This window comes from Giraffa tippelskirchi, chromosome 1 (genome assembly GCF_054371585.1).
Source record: "Giraffa tippelskirchi isolate mGirTip1 chromosome 1, T2T-mGirTip1v1.2.pri, whole genome shotgun sequence".
In the NCBI taxonomy this organism is placed as follows: Eukaryota; Metazoa; Chordata; class Mammalia; order Artiodactyla; family Giraffidae; genus Giraffa; species Giraffa tippelskirchi.
In genome coordinates, this window is record NC_137275.1 from 144,801,827 (window position 1) to 144,822,721 (window position 20,895).

Genomic DNA, 20,895 nt, shown 5'->3' on the forward strand with positions numbered 1-20,895 from the left:
CCTAAGGTGGAAATGTAGATGACTGATTTTAGATCCTCCTTCTTTTCCAACATATCGCAGAACAAAGAGATGGAGAACATAAGAAGCATATTTAATGAAGATCCAGACAACCCAAATAATGTGCACCAACTTCCTAATTCTGCCTGATTACCTAATCCTCTTAATTCCCTCGTATTTGGTGTTTAAAATTCTTTCACCTGCTGCCAAGGACATACACTCATATAGAAAGAACCTTTTTCATTATGGCTTAAGATGAGCTTTTTTAATTATTTGTTTCAACTCCTGGAGAGAAAGTGAGGGTGATTGTGTAAGCCACTAAAAATCCTTTTGGCAGTATTAGGGTATACATTATAAATAAGTAAACATAACATGGTAGCAAGTCGGGCGTCACACTCATTCCTGTCCCTGGTCGCATGCTTTTCCTGTAGACCACATGGCCTGAGACTGGCCCACCTACCATCTCCCTAGGGAGAGGTGCTGGTGGGATTCAGTGCTACTGCTTGAAATACTCCAGGATACTGGAAGCAAGAGTCCCAGGTTAGAGAGACAGAGGGTCAGGAGCTGTGCGGGTTATTTATATGGTCTCAAAAGGAAGCATCAGTGGAAAATTCCTATTGATATTTTTAGATCTGACGCATAGTCCTGCCTGCTACACTTTCATTTTTAAACAAGCAGGGAAGGGAGTGATGGATGCTATCTGCAGTATAGTGTTGGAGGTTTGGAGGGCCCATCTGACAGGCTAATGGTCATCCTGCCAGGCCCTGATCTGCCTTCTGCCCCTTTTTGCTCTGGGAGTTCAAAAGCTGCTGACTTCAGCAGGCAGCAAATAAAACGCAGGCTGCTTGCTGCCTCGACAGTAAAACGCAGGCTGCTTGCTGCCTCGACAGAAACGCTGGGATTTACCCCCTAGCTCTGAGGCCCTGTGCACTCCACACCCACACGTTTAGTACCTCTACTTCCATTCTCTTGTTTCTCTGCAAATGCAACATTGTTGTTGTTTAGTTGCTAAGTCATGCCCGATTATTTGCGACCCCATGGACTGTAGCCCGCCAGGCTCCTCTGTCCATGGGATTCTCCAGGCAAGAATACTGCAGTGGGTTGCCATGCCCTCCTCCAGGGGATCTTCCTGACCCGGGATGGAACCTGAAGATTCTTTTACCACTGAGCCACTGAGCCAAATATATGTTGCATTCAACAGGAGAAGCCTGCAAATGCAACATAGATTTGCATAATTGGGATCTTTTGCTGTGCAGACATGGTTTCTCCTATGAAGTTCATGGATCTGAGTTCTAATTCACTCCAGTCGAAATGATCAATTCAGGAAGCTAGAGAATGTTCAGGGAAAGGAAAGTGAAGTGAAGTCGCTCAGTCATGTCCGACTCTTCGCGACCCCATGGATTGTAGCCCACTAGGCTCCTCCATCCATGGGATTTTCCTGGCAAAAATACTGGAGTGGGCTGCCATTTCCTTCTCCAGGGGATCTTCCCGACCTAGGGATCGAACCCGGGGCTCCCACATTGTAGGCAGACACTTTACCGGCTGAGCCACCAGGGAAGATAAAAAGGAAAGGAAGTTCTTAAATCCTCGTGGCTGAGCAATGTATTTCTTGTTACTGGGATTCAGATTATAACAGATGGGATTCTCTTATAGACCTAAAAAGTCCATGGATGAAAGTAGCTGAGATGACCCAAGAAAGCTCCTAGTAGGATCCCGAGATTCCCTTCTTGCTTTGTGGCCTGAGGACGTTATTGTCATTTTTGTTTATTTTTTTCTCTCTCTGTTTCTACAACAGACCACAGAGACGGGTGAAGATGAAGAGGACCAGCCTCTCAGCCTGGCCTGGCCTTCTGATCCACGCAAACAAGTCACATTCCTGATTGTTCTCCCCATAGTGTTTCCTCTCTGGATTACCTTACCTGATGTTCGAAAACCTGTAAGTAAAGCTTTTTATTTTTTTTTTAATTTATTTCTTATCGGGGGAGGAAGGGAAGCACAGCATATAACAAGAGCCTGCTTCTAAAAGGAAAGGAAGAAAGGGTGACATACACACATGCGTATGTATATATGTGCTTGAGATTTCTCTGGACAGATGCATGATAATAGTGATTGTTCTGGTTAGCAAATATACATAATGAACCACCCCTCGAACTTAGTGGTGTGAAATGACAACCAGGTTATTTTGCTTGTGGATCCTGTGGATCAGGGATTCAAATGGGCACACTGGGGATGGCTGGTCTCTATTCCAGAACATCTGTGGCCTCAGCTGGGAAGGCTCAGATGACTGGGGGCTAGAACTATCTGGTGGAGACGGAAATGGCAACTCACTCCAGTACTCTTGCCTGGAAAATCCCATGCACAGAGGAGCCTGGCAGGCTACAGTCCATGGGGTCACGAAGAGTCAGACACCACTGAGCTACTTCACTTTCACTTTTCACTTTCATGTATTGGAGAAGGAAATGGCAGCCCACTCCAGTGTTCTTGCCTGGAGAATCCCAGGGACGGGGAAGCCTGGTGGGCTGTCGTCCATGGGGTCGCACAGAGTCGGACACAACTGAAGTGACTTAGCAGCAGCAGCAGCAGAACTATCTGGAGATTTCTTCACTCGTGTTTCTGGCACCTGAGCAGAGATGATTCAAAGTCTGGGCTCAGTTGGGATCGTCTCCTAGAGAACCTATTGTGTGACTGGGGTTCCTCACTGTATGGTGGCATCAAGATAGTCAGATGTCTTACATAAGAGGTCCGGGCTCCAAGAGTCAGTGTTCTTGCCACACAAGGAGAAGCTCCTTGGTCTCTGGTTAGTCTAGTCTCAGCGGTCACATAGAGTCACCTCCACTGAACTCTACTAGTCAGAGCGATCATAAATCTGTCTAGGGCAACAAAATATATATCAGTGTCCTACAGCATATGACACTGATACACTACATATGATATACTACAGTGTCCCCCAGAATATATCGGTGTCTCACAGCATATGACACCCTTGATGGCAGCGATTTCAATGAATTTGCAACCATGTTTTAAAACTACCACGGTGTCTCTGCAAAAGGGAAATGAAGGTCTGAGGCAGAATGGTAACTTACATTGTGTTGACTATTTGTGTACACAAATTACTCATTCAATTCAAAAAATAATTTAAAACAATGCATTCGTGTGGTATAAATGTGTACATGTCTGATCTGCTCCCTCCAGGATTATCATTTCCATAATCAATATTATTATCTTCCACGATTATGTACTGGGTGCTATGAACACAATACCATCTTATAGTCAGCAAAGTACAGTCTGAATATAGAGCAGCTTAAAAGAACATCCCCTCCAGTGTTGTCAAACTGGGTTCTTGGGCCACTGCCCCAAAAGGTGAAATAACTAATGAGAAATAAAAAAATAAAGACAAACCGCTCCCCTTTTTTATTATGGGCCTTCACACATGTACTCATTCAACAAGTGTATATCTACTAATTATATATATATATATATATATATACAAGCATAAGTAGAAAGAAACTTAGGCAAAAGGCGTTAACTAGCTCACGCCTGGTCACTTCCTAGGGCATGGAGCTGAGATTCACACCCAGGCCCATGTGACCACACAGCTTGGGCTCTTCCTCATATTTATTGGTGCCAGAAGGTAAAAATACGAAAACATTTCTAAAAGCATTTGGAATAGAATACTGCAATAACATCCAGCATAATTTAGCATCCTTCTTCAAAAGCCCCATGATGATCCCACTTTCCTCATTTGAAGACTGGAGAAACATCCTGTCTCAATTTCCTGTTCTGACCCAGAAATAAGCCAATCTGACAGAGAGCCTTGTCTTATCAAGTACAGGCCAGGAATGGCCCCTCAAGTAAAGACCCCTGGCATTAGACATTTCCTAGGAAAGGGTGAATGTAGCAGGTGTGGCTCATTTAAAGCACTATCTAGGTTTCTTTGTTCAAGATGCTGTTATAGAGCATCTGCTCTATACAAAGGCCTGGCTTCCTGGAAACCTGCAGCCAAATAGCTGGAATGTGTTCAGTGTCTTCCTGGCTCCCATCACAAGGACATATCTGAAATGTACGTGCTCACATGCACTCACTCACTCATTTCCTCTCTCTCTCTCTCCCCCTTTCTCTGTCACCATTGCTCTGCTATGTAGCTCAATGCTTTTGCTTAGCTCAGGGAGGAAAATGATGGGGAGAGACAGGGTTTTCTAAATCCCCACAGCTGGTCTAGTGTGATATGGCCCAGAGCAGAGGGGCCTGGTTCACTAATAAGACTGATCAATGTTATAAAGTAGATAACCAACATGGACCTACTGTAAACTACAGAGAACTAGACTCAGTGTCTTATAATAACCTATAAGGGAAGAGAATCTGAAGAATATATACATATAGTGTATGCTGCTGCTACTGCTGCTAAGTCGCGTCAGTCGTGTCCGACTCTGTGCGACCGCATAGATGGCAGCCCACCAGGCTCCCCCATCCCTGGGATTCTCCAGGCAAGAATACTGGAGTGGGTTGCCATTTCCTTCTCCAATGCATGAAAGTGAAAAGTGAAAATGAAGTTGCTCAGTCGTGTCTGACTCTTCGTGACCCCATGGGCTGCAGCCTACCAGGCTCCTCTGTCCATGGGGTTTCCCAGGCAAGAGTACTGGAGTGGGGTGCCATTGCCTTCTCTGCATATAGTGTGTATATATATATATATATATATATATATATATATATATATATAAAACTGAATCACTGTACTTTACACTTGAAACATGATATTGTAAATCAATTCGACATCAATTTTTTAATTTAATAATAATTTTTAAAATAACTTTTAAAGAAAAGAGTGATCGATGTCAGTACACAACTGCTGAAGCCATCAGGAAGACGTGCAGGAATGGGAGGAGGTTGCCAGAGACTCAAGGTCCTGGAATCTCAGGGCTGGGTGGGACTCAGAGCAAAGGCTGGCAGAGTACTGTTCCCTCTGTGATCCGAGTCAAGGAAGCTGTTAGGGAAGATCAGCATTCTCAACCAGGGATTCCTAGACCAGAAACAGGACTCCACCATGGCTATAGTTAGACCTGCTCTAGCTGATGCCATAATCCCCAGAGTGCAAAGCAAGCAGATGCAGCTGAACAGGATACTCCCCTTGCAGTGCTGCTGATTGGTCATTCACTGAGCAGTACCCCAGAGGAGCCAGCCCCCACAGTGTTTGCTGGGGTGGCTGGTGGGATTTTTCCTCACTGTACCCCCAAGGGCCATCGCTGGATGGACTGGATTTTTTTCTGTCTTTTTCTGAGTATACCATGTGCTATTCAAAGCAGAAATGAGGCTCTTAGGTAGAACCTTGGGTGTTTGTAGATTTCCTCAGCCAATATTTACTGAACACATATTATATGCCAGGCATCAGGCTTTATGCCCTAAAAGAGACATAAAGTCACATCAGTCACAATTCCTGTTTGTTTTTTTTTTTTAGTGTTTTGGCCACACCACACTGGCATGTGGGATCTTAGTTCCCAGACCAGGGATCAAACTCACATCCCCTGCATTGGAAGTGCAGAGTCTTAACCACTGGACCTCCAGGGAAGTCCCACAATTCCCATTTTTAAGTTGCTCTAAACTCAGTAGAGGAAACAAAGCATGTTCCTATAGAACTACAGGGCAAGATTGTACAGCCTTACTAGTGAGAGCAGCTAGACTCAAACCCAGGTCTCCTGACTCTGGAGCATTCTCATGCTACCATGTTGACTAAATGGTTTTTCCCACATGACACATGCATTGTGCAATCATGGGAAAGTCACATTTCAAATCTTGACCTCATATTTCCTCCTTTGTGAAATATAGGAGTGGAGGAAGATCTCTAGATTTCCGGCAAGCTGTAACATTCTGTGATTCAGGAAAACATAGATAACCATCGATACGATAGTCCCAGTTTACTCTCAGAGTAAACTGGCTTGAGTTACATGGTCATTCTTTGCATATGGAATGCCAAACAAAAAAATCATGCTGGTTGGTACAAAGGCCAGTAAGCAGCTTCTTGCTCATGCTCAGCTCAAGAGAGTTTCATTAGGTTTGATCTTGCCTAAGTTAGCTTTTGTTGTATAACATCCCAAAACTTAGTGACTTAAAACAAGTACTCTTTTAGCCCATAATTCTCTGAGTTGGCAATATAGCTGAGTCTCGGCCTGACAGTTCTACTGCTCACATACACAGCTGGAGGCTGGTATGTCAGCTGGAACAACTTGATTCTGTTCCACATGGTCTTCTGTCCTTAAGCAGGCTAGCCTGGCAAGCCAAGTTCCAAGAGTAGTGAGAATGAAAGCCACAAAGCCGCAAAGATCTAGTTTAGAGTCTGCATGCTGTCATTTCTACCACATTCTATTGGTCAGTGCAAGGTCTAAGGCCAGCCCAGATTCAAAGGCTTGGGAAACAGACCTTATCTCTCCGTGGGAGGAACTGTAAAGTGATATGGCCATTTTTTTTCAGTCTGCCACTGTCCTCATGTCCTGCCGCAGGGCCTCTTGAAAAATTACCCAGGGAGAGAAGAGACACTTGCTACTCCTCAGAGCCTGGTAGCTCTGCCTCCTGAGTAGTTTTTGACTTACCCATGGAGATAAACATCCAAAACCTTGACAATAATTACAATGAAAACATGATTTTTTTTAATGTATACACATCTAGTTTCAGAGTAAATTGTACCCCCACTTGTTTTTATCGCCACTTCATTTATATGCAAATTGTACGGCAGTGTTTGTTGAATTATGTATACTTTCAGCTCAGATAATTAATGTGGGTTTCACATTTATAGTTTTCTTAAATTAATGGCTTTGTTTTAAAAGTCCAAGAACTGAAATGCAACCTTAATGAAGAATATGTCTTTGATGAAAATTGAAAATCATAAAGGAAACAAAGACCCCCCCCACCAAAGTTATATTTTCTCATGGCCTAGGATGGGTGTTCTTCCAAAACAGGAATGCATCTCATGAGATATCAAAACATGACCCATCAGATCTAGGAAGGTACTTAGAACTCACCCAGGATTTTGCAGTTTCTGTCATGCATTAGTTCACTCACCAAGTATTTATTACGTGTCTCCTATGAACTAAGGACAGTTCTATAAAGGATGCAGTGATTGAGGCCCTGAGAGTTTGAGTGACCTGTCCAAGCAAGACCAGCTAATAAGAAGCAAAGCCAAGACTCTAGGCCAGATGTCTGTCGTCATTTTCACCTCCCTGAGTTTCAGTTTTTTCATGTCTTAAAAATCAAATTGAGGTTAATATTATCTAACAACAACTCCCATTACTATCTGAGCACTCGTTCCATGCACGGAGTTAGCTAGACATTTCATGTGCATGAAATCCTCAATACAACTAGATATTGTTATTCCCCTCATTTTACAGAAACTGAGACTTAGAGAGATGAAACAATTTGTCTCAGGGCACATTGCTGGTAATTGATGAGCAAGGATTACTACTGGTCATAGTAATCCAGAGACCATACTTTCAATCTCTAACAGGATTGCTTTGAAGAACTTTGTTAAATATGTATGCCCCAGAACCTTGCACAGAGGAGATGCTCGGTGAATATTTTTTGAATTTGAATAAGTAAAGAGATGGCCAGTTTGTGCCACCAGCTAATGTCCAGCAATGTTTTCTAAGCCAAGAAAGTATCATTCTGATGTACTAAAAACTTCTAATGAGAACATTAGCTGTCAATTATACAAGTAAACCACTACATTGGGAATAAAATGGACACATGTGCTGGCCCGCACATGGACACAATTTGCTTTCTGCTAATTGGTGTGAGGCCTATCCCAGCAGATGTCAGGATGAGCCAGCATTATGAACCATAAATTGACACATCAGACCTTGGCTTGAAGAGCTCTTTCTTCCTTGCAATCAATGTTAGTGTTAGTCTCTCAGTCGTGTCCGACTCTGTATGACCCTGTGGACTGCAGCCCACCAGGCATCTCTGCCCAAGGGATTCTCCAGACAAGAACACTGGAATGGGTTGCCATTCCCTTCTACAAGGGATCTTCCCAACCCAGGGATCGAACCCATGTCTCCAACATTGCAGACAGATTCTTTTACCCACTGAGCCACCAGGGAAGCCTTCCAATGAGACTGGTAACTAAATAACTGTACAGGTTCTACTGGGCAGTGATAACTGGAATGAGACCAGAGTCCAAAGAAGGGGAATAATCCAGAAAAAAATGAAAGAAGGAATTACCTGGGCTGTGAAATTGGAAATGTACTTTGATGGTCCAGAAACACTTAACAAAACTGCTGATGCATGAACAGTTAATGCTTCCAAAGAAAGAACTGTATGGGACACTGGGTGAGGCAGATGGTCGTACAGCTGGAATGCTAGTCTGTATTTCCCTGATGTTCTTTATTTTCTGACATTCAGAGCACAAGCTAGTATTATGATGATAATGATCATTAAGTGTCCAAAGCTGGGTATATTTTGAGCATTATTGGCCCTGTCTTTCTTTAGGAATGAGTATAACCTGTATTCCTAACATCTAAGAATATGTGCTGTATAGAGTCAGACAGACCTAGATTTGAATTTCATGTCTAGTTCAAGATCTAGGTACAAAATAGGTGCCCAGACTTTTCCTACCCCTAGTTAAGGATGAAGACGTGAAATTTTACAAAGAAAAATTATTTTTAATCTTTTTTTCAATGAGCCCCTAATCCAACACTAGGTACATTCACATGTCCAGTAATTACTAGCTAGCTTCTTGATTAAGACTTGTAAAAGATGATGCTGTGAAAGTGCTGTACTCAATATGCCAGCAAGTTTGGAAAACTCAGCAGTGGCCACAGGACTGGAAAAGGTCAGTTTTCATTCCAATCCCAAAGAAAGGCAATGCCAAAGAATGCTCAAACTACCGCACAATTGCACTAATCTCACACGCTAGTCGGAGAAGGCAATGGCACCCCACTCCAGTACTCTTGCCTGGAAAATCCCATGGACGGAGGAGCCTGGTAGGCTACAGTCCATGAGGTCACTAAGAGTCAGACACGATTGAGCGACTTCACTTTCACTTTTCACTTTCATGCATTGGAGAAGGAAATGGCAACCCACTCCAGTGTTCTTGCCTGGAGAATCCCAGGGATGGGGGAGCCTGGTGGGCTGCTGTCTATGGGGTCGCACAGAGTCAGACACAACTGAAGTGACTTAGCAGCAGAGCAGCACATGCTAGTAAAGTAATGCTCAAAATTCTCCAAGCCAGGCTTCAGCAATATGTGAACAGTGAACTTCCAGGTATTCAAGCTGGTTTTAGAAAAGGCAGAGGAACCAGAGATCGAATTGCCAACATCCCCTGGATCATCGAAAAAGCAAGAGAGTTCCCAAAATCATCTATTTCTGCTTTATTGACTATGCCAAAGCCTTTGACTGTGTGGATCACAATAAACTGTGGAAAATTCTGAAAGAGATGGGAATACCAGACCACCTGACCTACCTCTTGAGAAACCTGTATGCAGGTCAGGAAGCAACAGTTAGAACTGGACATGGAACAACAGACTGGTTCCAAATAGGAAAAGGAGTACGTCAAGTGTAAGTGCATACTTATTTGCAGAGTAAATCATGAGAAACGCTGGGCTGGAGGAAGCATAAGCTGGAATCAAGATTGCCGGGAGAAATATCAATAACCTCAGATATGCAGATGACACCACCCTTATGGCAGAAAGTGAAGAAGAACTAAAGAGCCTCTTGATGAAAGTGAAAGAGGACAGTGACAAAGTTGGCTTAAAGCTCAACATTCAGAAAACTAAGATCATGGCATCTGGTCCCATCACTTCATGGCAAATAGATGGGAAAACAGTGGAAACAGTGGCTGACTTTATTTTGGGGGGCTCCAAAATCACTGCAGATGGTGATTACAGCAATGAAATTTAAAGACACTTACTCCTTGGAAGGAAAGTTATGACCAACCTAGACAGCATATTAAAAAGCAGAGACATTACTTTGCGAACAAAGGTCCATCTAGTCAAGGCTATGGTTTTTCCAGCAGTCATGTATGGATGTGAGAGTTGGACTATAAAGAAAGCTGAGCACTGAAGAATTGATGCTTTTTGAAGTATGGTGTTGGAGAAGACTCTTGAGAGTCCCTTGGACTGCAAGGAGATCCAACCAGTCCATCCTAAAGCAGATCAGTCCTGGGTGTTCATTGGAAGGACTGATGTTGAAGCTGAAACTCCAATACTTTAGCCACCTGATGCAAAGAGCTGACTCATTTGAAAAGACCCTGATGCTGGGAAAGAGTGAGGGCAGGAGGAGAAGGGGACGACGAAGGATGAGATGGTTGGATGGCATCACCAACTCAATGGACATGAGTTTTGGTGAACTCTGGGAGTTGGTGATGGACAAGGAGGCCTGGCATGCTGCGGTTCATGGGGTTGTAAAGAGTTGGACATGACTGAGTGACTGAACTGAACTGAACTGAAGCATCAAATTTTGAATTACAGAGGTTTCCTCTAATACATTGATTTGAACTTGGCTCCTTTAAATCTTTAATCCAATTACTTATTTTCTGCCTCTTGACCAGGAATGTTTTATGGTTCAGGGATGATATTTTTCAGATTAGAAATATGTTGAAATAATTTGATTCTGATTTGTGACACTATATCAATGAACAGATATGCAAAGGTACAAAAACTTAAATAATAATAAAATAATATTTACATACTTAGTATGTTAACTAACCTGGAAAGGGGGCAATCTATGAAATGAGGACTCTCCCAAGATATCCAGTCCATGTGCCATGTTATAAAGTGTGGAGATGGTACTCCATGTCCTCCCAGGATGTTCAGAATCAAGCTAAAGACAGGCTGCTGCTGAAATCACACTTGTGGCCCCACACCACAAGAGGGGCCTTTCTCTTCCATGTGAAAGAGCATGGCCGTGGGAGATGAAATGCTCATCACACCTAGGGTCCTGAAACAGTGACTTGTGACCAGAGGAAAAGAATGGAGACTCTAATCAGCTAAATGCCTTGCGTGGGAAAACTTGGCACTGGCAATTCCAAGGCTCAGAGAATCTGGTCTCCAGCTGGAGCTAACGGAGAAGGCAATAGCTCCCCACTCCAGTACTCTTGCCTGGGAAACCCCATGGACGGAGGAGCCTGGTAGGCTGCAGCCCATGAGGTCTCAAAGAGTCGGACATGACTGAGCGACTTCACTTTCACTTTTCAGTTTCATGCACTGGAGAAGGAAATGGCAACCCACTCCAGTGTTCTTGCCTGGAGAATCCCAGGGACGGGGGAGCCTGGTGGGCTGCCGTCTATGGGGTCGCACAGAGTCAGACATGACTGATGCGACTTAGCAGCAGCAGCAGCAGCAGCTGGAGCTGAACTCCTTGCTTTAAATGAATTTGCTTTTTGGACTTTTCTGGTGGTCCAGTGGCTAAGTCTGTGTTCCCAGTGCAGGAGGCCCAGGTTTGGTCCCTAGTCAGGGCTCAGATGATAAAGAATCCACCTGCAATACAGGAGACCTGGATTCAGTCCCTGGGTGAGGAAGATCCCCTGGAGAAAGGGAATGGCTACCCACTCCAGTATTCTTGCCTGGACAGAGGAGCCTGGCAGACTACAGTCCATGGGGTCCCAAAGAGTCAAACACAACTGAGCGACTAACAGGGAACAAAGAACCTACATGCTACAACTAAAGATCCTGCGTGCCAGAACTCAGACCCAGTGCAGCCAAATAAATAAATAAATTAAAAAAAATAAAAGGAATTTGCTTTCAAAGTAACTGTCTCAACCTCCACTTTGAAAAATTGATTACTTTTTTCCCATAACCCATTAAATAGTACTCACGTCCTCAGAAAGAGTCTGAGTCTGAAATGTGAAAATATTTCTGCCAAATGTTTCAGGGGAAACATTTAAGAAAAACGTTGTGCCTACTTACTGGGGTCTGATGTTTTCCCCAGCTGAATCAATTCCATTGGTCTTACAGACATCCATACTAACCGGTGGCCCAAGAAAAACCACAGCCATTGAAAGAAAGAAAATGATTATTGTGAAATTTAACAGAACTATGTGAATGATAATGAAAACATATATTAAAAACTTGAATTAGTAAAGAGAACGCAAGCCTGTTTGGAGCGATAAAACTGTGTTCATCATTATAGATATTCAAAAGATGACCATATACAGGTTTATCTTTTGCTTTTAATGAAGCTCTTAAAAGCTGTGGCAGAAATGTTCTGTGTGACTGCCCAAGGTCAGCCCTTCAGACAAGTGAGATAGCATTCATCCAAGTCAACTCCATTCATTTCTCTGGGCAGAAATGGATGGTATTATCAAAGCAAAAACTAAGATTGTCTCTAAAAGTGGAAAGCTTTGAAATAAAAAGTGTTTAGCAATAATAAGTGACTCTCTAAGAATATTATGCTTTCTGAGCATGTTTTAAAGGATCCCAGTTTGCAAAAAGAGGATCAGTAAGACACCACTACTATCCAATGCAAGCATGGATTTCCCTGTAGTGGGATAGATAAGAAACATTGCATTTTGTGTATCTGATTTGGGCTGATGTTTGAAAGAAATTTGAAAAGTGCTCATACTGTAAGCCTGAGATTGCACAAAGCCTAGGGCTAAAAGCCCAATTCTGTAGTTGGACATAACATAGTTAAGGGTAGAGAACAGGAGAGAAAACATTCCCAAGAGTGTCTACACTGCGACTCCCGTGGAGAGCAGCACAAGTGGGCATCTGCTACTTGTGTGGCTCCAGTATCGGAGAGACTGGCCGTCCTCAGGAACCTGTATTAACTGTGGTGATAGCTTCTTCTCTGTGGCTTTTCCTCATAATTCACGGGGCTGTAAAATGAGCCCATTTGTTTTTGAAACTACTGATCTTTCTTGTTAAATGTAATTAATCCCATAGGCTTTCTGGCAGATGGATTATTAGGACACATGAGTCAAAGCAATAGAGACTGATTCTCATGAACTTGAAGAGGAGGTAGAAAAGGGAGCAGGAGAAGGAGGGGGGATATGGAGTACTGAGGGGTTGAAGGCAAGGTTGAGAAGCCAAGCCTTGGGAAAGGGCAGGAACAGAGAGCATCTGAGCAACCAGCAGTAGGAACAGACCTTCTCTTGAAAAGACTGCCATTTCAGGTGGGACGAATTGAGAGAGTAGCATTGATACATATACATTACCATATGTAAAATAGATAGCTAGTGGGAAGTTGCTGTATAACCCAGGCAGCTCAGCCCAGTGCTCTGTAACAACCTAGAAGGGTGGAATAGGGGAGAAGTTCAAGAGAGAGGAGATATATGTATACTTACAGCTGATTCATGTTGTTGTATGGCAGAAACCAACAATGTAAAGCAATACCATCCAATTAAAAATAAATTAAAAAAAAAAAAGACTTCCCATCTCAGCAGCTAGTTTTATGATGGCTTGGCTTCAACCAATTTCACATTCCCGAGAGAAACCTTAATGTCCCAGCTCAACCAAGGGTTACTGATGGGGCTTCTCCAGTGGCTCAGATGGTAAAGAATCTGCCTGCAATGCAGGAGACCTGGGTTTGATCTTTGGGTCGGGAAGATCCCCTGGAGAAGGGAGTGGCAATACACTCTAGTATTCTTGCCTGGAGAACCCCCTAGAGAGAGGAGCCTGGCACGCTTCAGTCCATGGGGGTCTCAAAGATTTGGAGATCACTGAGCAACTAACACTTTCACTTTTCACCAGGATGGCAGGCACGGCTTTGAGCTGTCAGATCACCTTGGTTAGTACTCACACTCTCCCCTCTTCCTGGTTCTCTTGCAGTCATCAAGGAAGTTTTTTCCCATCACGTTTTTCGGCTCCATCTCCTGGATCGCAGTCTTCTCTTACTTGATGGTCTGGTGGGCACATCAGGTAAGACCTTGAGAAGGTACATATCTGCCTGGCTTTTCTCTTGGTTGCCAGGTGGCTCATCAGTGTGTTTGCTTTCTGAAAGTGGCACAACGGTATTGCAGCTGACATACATATTTCAAGACTAAAGGAATTTACTCCACTTAACTTTTCCCTCATCTCCTGGCCTTTCTCTGTAGTGTGGTATCAAGTTGGCATAGCCCCCAGACAGCTGTGTGGAGGAAAGGCAAGTCTACAACTTGCCCTCTGCAGCCTGAAACCAGGCCAACCCAGGTCTGGAGGAATGTCAGGGTTTTGCCTAGCTCAGCAGCACTTGCTTTCACTTGGACAGCCACTCACCTCATGTTCTCATCAAATTGGCTCTTAGGAAAAGACGTGGAGACAAAATGGTCTCTTCCTTGAGCCTGAATTTATAAAAAATGATGATGTGTTTCACTTTTACTACTTTTAACTCAATACCAGTCATAATGCCCATCACCAGAATAAACTCTCAGGAATTGTTTGTTGTAACACATGAAAGGAAAAATGAGATGCAAAGGTCTGATGTTCAGTCTTATGTTCTCAGAGGTACTAACAGTTACCATTATTGACTGAAGATGTACTACCTGAATATGGACAATTCACCTCTCTTTGTCCTTCTACATGGGTATAAATTCTGTGGGAGGTAATATTATTATCCACAGTTTACAAATAAAGAGTTATGCTTAGAGCTAATTAAAGTTGTTTAAAAATAACCATAAGATACCACTTCACAACCATTAGGACAACTACAACCAAAAAGACAGACAATACCATTTGTTGATGAGGATGTGGAGAAACAGGATTGCATACATTTGTCAAAACTCACAAAACCGTATGCTTTTTTTAAAAGGGTGAATTTTCCTGTATGGAAATTACACCTTAATTTTTTTTAGAAAGAACATATGGCATCACTAACAAAATCCACTAAAAATATTGGCTGATAAACCAAGCATTATTCCTACAATGTGTTTCATATTATTCCTATCACAGTTATTTTACTGACATTGACTTCAGATTACTCTTCCTCAATATTTCCAAAAATCATTGGCCCCCTGAAGACATTCTGTTTGCCCCCAAGTCATTATTTTCTACATTCACAGAGAGATGTTTGCTAACAATATCCAACAGAAATCACCGCAGAAGTTTCAATCCCTGGGTCGGGAAAATCCCCTGGAGAAGGAAATGGTAACCCACTCCAGTATTCTCGCTTGGGAAATCCCATGGGCAGAGGAGCCTGGCGGGCTACAGTCCATGAGGTCGCATGCAAAGAGTCGGACACGACTGAGCACACCCGTTAAAAAAAGTTTAAAAGCTGTTTCTCAGCCTCCAGATTTCCAGGCTATGAATATTTGCCATTTATAACATATAATGGCTTCCATAATAATTATTTTTATTCTTCCATGTGCAGATAAAGAAAAAAAAAGTGATTTTTTTTCACTTACTGGACTATATTGTTTCTAAATATTTTTCTTTAGCCTTCCTCGAAAATATCCTACAGGCTTCCGTCTTTTTCTTTACTTTTTAATGATTATCTTAATTCCACAATCTTATTTTCTTTTCATTCTCTTGTAGAAAAATACAAACACAATCCCTGGAACAATTATAATTATCACACACACAAAAAAAGCCCAGAAATATAGAGTGCACAAAGAGAAGCCTTATTTGCCAATAACGAATGAGACATTTCTCTTTCTTTTCACCAAAGAAATGCTTTTCTCTTTCAAAACATCCAGACCGCTGATCAAATAGCAGATTCTGTTATAAGTCTGTAGCACTAATTCTATCGTTTGTACCTTTGACCTGTAAAAGCTATAAATGATAGGAAGTGCACCATTTAGTGCTCAACTATTTGTTATGCACAGTTTTGCCAATAATAGCTGGTTCCCACTAGCTTAAAAGCATAGTTGGGAGCTGTTTTTATTTGACGGTCACACCTGCCCCAGAGCCTAGGGAACTGAACTAGTACACACTGCTCTCCATTAGAAAGTGACATCTACATGAGCTATATGTCAATTACATCTCAATAAAACTGGTCCAGTTAGCACTAAGTCAAGTACTTAATAAATGCCACAGCCAGACCTTGGACCAAGGTCCTCTGATTTCCTAACTGTTGCTTTCCCCATGGCTGCCTTGCTGACTTCCAGTCCTGTGTTACCAAACCCAAAAACATCCAAAATCAAGTTTTCTGTGGAAAAGGTACAGTTTAAAAATGTTTAAGAGTGGGTTACAGACAATAAGAGATGTTAAGGGAGAATGGGGACACTGGATATCAATTCTTAATCTTCAATCATAAATTAAGGGGCACATTTGCTACACGATCTGGTGCCACTGTCAGGCACTGGCCCATGGGGCCAGTGACCAACTGGCATTTATAACTCTGATCTTCTGCTTCCCCTGCCTGGTCTTGATAAAAATCAAACAGAGGCTGCATTCTAGTCTTCTGTAGCTCCTTTTTCAGATTACCTGTTTAATCCTTGTGCGAACATTCCTGATCTCTTGGGTCTGAGTATCATTAAAATATAAATCTTTCTGTCAACTACTGTGGCTTATTCATTGTTATTATCTCAACACCCAGCACAGCACAGAGTAAGAATTCATTAAAAGGGAGTTGCATTGAAATGTTAGTGGTCTTGATGGTTTTGTGACTTCAAACACTCCTCCGTTTGCCCCTGTCATGGCTTTTAGGTTGGAGAGACAATCGGCATTAGTGAAGAGATCATGGGTCTGACCATCTTGGCCGCTGGGACTTCAATCCCTGACCTGATCACCAGTGTCATAGTGGCCCGGAAGGGACTTGGGGACATGGCCGTGTCGAGCTCTGTTGGAAGCAACATTTTTGACATCACCGTAGGGTGAGTAGAACTCATTGTATAAAGGGTCACATCAGCTCCACCACTGTCTTTGTCTTCTTAGAAGCTTGTGAAGTCATGACCAGGATCTCAGAGCCCAAAACCAACCAATACCAACGGAAAGAAAAGACTGGTAGTACTATTCAATTTCACCAACTCCATTTTTCATTTTCACAGAACTTCATGAAGAATAAGTTATCCTTGGACAGGGAGAAACACATACTTACATAGAGAGTGGGTGTTGTAGGAAATACTTTGAGAGAATTTCACCTATAAAACAACATTGGCTACATGTCATGAATATTCAACATTCATATGTGACTGAGATACTCTGATAGTTTCACAGTATTTTTTTTTTCCATGTTCTGATTCTAATTCAAGTTCCCACCAGCCTCAGATGAGATTTGGAAAGCAGACTAAAACATAGGCCAGGAAAAAAATATCCCATCTCCTTCCTTGGAAAACGCTGGCAGGTTTGGCGTTATCGTTTCTTTATCCATGCTGGTGAAGATATTCTAGATTTTTTGAAAGTCAGATAATGAGCTCTGTTCTTACAGTTAAACAAGCTGAAATTCTCAATATGAATAATCCTAAAGTGGATCTGACTGGGGAGAGAAGCTGTTATTTCTATCATTTCATTTAACACGTCCAAAGTAAAAGTAGTCTCAAAAGTAACCCCAAAAGGCAGTCCCCTGAGAAAGTAAGACATGGGATATTATCCTTGTGTTCCTAGAAGAACTGGCCTCTTGGCACTCGAGTTTGGAAGACCATTAAAATGAATCTTTCTCATTGAACATCTTGTTCAACACTGTTCTCTTTTATCCTTTCTATTACCTAATATATAGTTTTTTCATTCAGTATCTACCACATATGCTGTACATACATTTTTATCTATCTAAGCCACACATGAGGTGTGTTTATCATCCCCACTTTTCAGGTAAGGAAACTGAAGGAGACAGAGTTCACACAACAAGTAATGAGATAGCTGGGATTTGAACAGCCTATGCTCTCAAGTCCAGCACCTCTGTACATAAAACCCTGCTCTGAGCTTCACTGTCTGTACCAGCTTAGAGTTCAAAGATGCCCTCTCCTACTACACTTTCTTCCTTTGCTGGCGTCTCTCCCTCAAGAGCCCTCACTGCTTGTCTGTCTGGAAAACTCCAGTTTACCCTTCCAGTGTCAACTCGAATCCTGGTTTTCTGATTCCTTTAAGGCTGCCCTGAGGACGTGTGCTCCTATATACGCTCTGTGTATCTGTATCTCACACTCTTGTCAAGGTCATGTATATCAGTCTGTCTGCTAGACTGTGAACTCCCCAAGAACAAGAACTCCCCAAAACCTAATACAGTGTCTAATGCATGGCAGTGACCTGGCACATGTTTGTAGAATGAATGGATGGGTGGATGAATGAGTGAATGAATGCCTGAAAAGGTGTATTTTTAAATATATCCCTGGTATAAACAGTGTTTCTCAGTTCTACTGCCCACACATTTAAAGTAGTTTTCCTGGTCAATACCTTGTACAAATAGAAAGAAAATATTCTGTAGTATAAAAAGAGAAAACTTTACATAGTGGGGAAAATTACGTGTTCTTTGAGATATATTTATCATGTTTTCAAAAAGTATTCTAGTGAATTACAAAATGCTTTTTGTTCATTGTTCTTAAATTATACATACGTTGTGACTTAAATGGAGGTTTAAAGAAAATCATCCCTAATCCTACTCCCCTCAAACATTTAACTTTTGTGCATTTTTCTCCTAATATTTCACAAAGTTTTCTTAGTGAATAATCAGGTTTGCTTTGTTGGAGGGCTTTTATTTTTCCATTTTAAAGCCATTTATGCCTAGCAAAGAATAGGCCTCTATGAGTAAATTAGTAAGTCAGCCATTTTTCTAAGTTTCTTCATAGCTCTCACAATTAATATTCTACAGCTTCAAAATATTCCATCTTGTTGCTTTCAGTTTAACCATTACCCTTTAGTAAGACCTTCGTATTTTTTCAATTTTCTGATAGCATGAGTGTTTTATGAAACTTTATGAGGAGAAATATCTCTTTTAATTATTTTATTAGGGTAAATTTTTAAAGAAATATTGATGGATCAAAAATTATAAATATTTCAGTGGCTATTGATGTAGTATATTTTTCCAAAAGGTCTCTTCCACGAGTTTATACCAATTTACAAAGTTATTAGCAATATATTGAGTGTAACAGTTTCTTCATAGTCTTGGTAGCATTTTCTTCTTGATACATACTCAAGGTAAAGGATTTAGAAATACACATGAAGCATAATACAAGCCAACATATAAGCATATATAAAACATAAATATAAACCAACACCTCTCTAATTCATTATTGAAGTTAAATTGCTATTTTTATGTGTATCCTTTTTATAGAATCATATCATGGGCATTTGCCTGTATCATTTTAAGTTTATGATTTTAATAGCTATATAACATTACATTGACTTAACAGTTTGCTATTTAACTAACTGCCTATTATATGAGATTAAGGTGTCCCTGATGTTTCACTACTCAGAGTAACACTGGAATGATCATCTTTCTGAAAAAAGTTGCCTCTGCATTTTGAATTATTCCTTCTGCTTGATCTCTGACAACCGAACTGATAGGTCAAAAGTATAAAAATGTTGTATTTGCCCCAAAGGATTTTTACCTATTTGTAGTTCTGCCAACCGCAACTTCACCAGAATTGGATGTGTGCATGTACGTGTCATTGTTTGTCTCCATTTAAAAAATAATAATCTGGCCATTTTCACTGCTAATTTCTATACTCTTTTCAACATTTTATCATCTCCTTCTGTCACTCTGTACACATCCTCCAATTCTTCTCTTTAGGGCTAAGAATAACACTGTAATCTTTGAAAGGAAAAAAACAAAAAAAATTATTTCAAATCAAATTCAGAAATCACCTGCAGCAGCCATGCCTTTGATCTTATTCAACCAGAGAACAAATTCTCTCTGCTCTGCCTCATTCGGTCAGGAAATAAAGGCTTTTAAAGGTCACTTGACTTCCTTATATGATTGCCTGGGCCAAACAGGCGCGAGTCATAGTGAACCTCACAGGACACTGGTTTCCAATCAGACCCCAAGAAGCTCATGTTCCATCCTGTGCCTTCCTCAATGTGTCTGACTACGCACCCCGTCTACCCTGCTTCTCCCCCACAGGCTCCCACTGCCATGGCTCCTCTACACAGTCATTCACAGGTTCCAGCCCGTGGCCGTCAGCAGCAACGGGCTCTTCTGCGCCATCGTCCTCCTCTTCATCATGCTGCTCTTCGTCATCCTCTCCATCGCCCTCTGCAAATGGCGGATGAACAAAGTGCTGGGCTTCATCATGTTCGGCCTCTACTTTGTGTTCCTGGTGGTCAGCGTCCTCCTGGAAGACAGAATCCTCATGTGCCCTGTCTCCATCTAGCAGGAAAAGCCATATCTTGAGCCAACAAACAGCATGGACAGTCCCTCCCCGCTCTGGGTTGTAGGCTCCACGACCTCCAGAGAAGAGGCAGCAGGCCCACAGCCCGGGGCTTTCTGAGCGTCCCTCCTTGGCGGATTTGACGAGGGATGGATTCATGCAGGGCCAGCTTGTTTCATGGGGCTGCTCCCACCCTTGCCTCCTGCAGCAGCTCCATGCAAGTGACAAACGGATCCCCGCATTTGGGGCTTCTCAGCCTGCATCACTGACAGGTACTCCTTGCTGGTCAGAGGTATATTCGTCATAATGATGCAAACAATGACAAAGGTGACATATATACATATAAAGTATACATACTATATATAGATGCACCTGAACACACCCCCGCCTGTTCCTGTACTGATACCTCTCCTTCCACACCTAGAGAGTAGTCTATACCTGTATACAGTCACAAAGAAAACTTATATATATATATAAAGTCATATATATATATATAAATACAACTGCATCTTTTCAGGGACAGCTCTAGTATATTTCTAGTACCTATTTTGAAGAGGGGCATCAACCTTCAGTCTGAGCTTTACCTCTTAAGTGCAAGAGGTGAGCTAAGAGAATCATTGCTGTGAACTTCAACCTACCTTGGACATACTGGGATTCTGCCTGGTATGACGGCTGTTTAAGGAAAATATGTTGCAGGAGGTAGGGCTGGGTGGAAAGGGTCCATAGGGAACCTGATATGAGCCCTCCAAAACATTCCCACAAGC

At 42.1% G+C, this 20,895-nt stretch overlaps 1 protein-coding gene across 2 annotated transcripts in view; it reads left to right on the top strand.

The window, feature by feature from the left end:
* SLC24A2 (solute carrier family 24 member 2) overlaps nt 1-20,327 on the top strand; it is a 264,631-nt gene extending 244,304 nt beyond the window's left edge. For both annotated transcript variants that reach the window (XM_081498800.1, XM_081498811.1), the window contains 4 exons: nt 1,793-1,933; nt 13,746-13,835; nt 16,539-16,705; nt 19,885-20,327. In XM_081498800.1, coding sequence (XP_081354926.1) covers nt 1,793-1,933; nt 13,746-13,835; nt 16,539-16,705; nt 19,885-20,134 — 648 coding nt within the window. In that variant the 3' untranslated portion in view covers nt 20,135-20,327. The remainder of the gene's footprint in view (nt 1-1,792; nt 1,934-13,745; nt 13,836-16,538; nt 16,706-19,884) is intronic.
* The last annotated feature ends 568 nt before the right edge of the window (nt 20,328-20,895 follow it).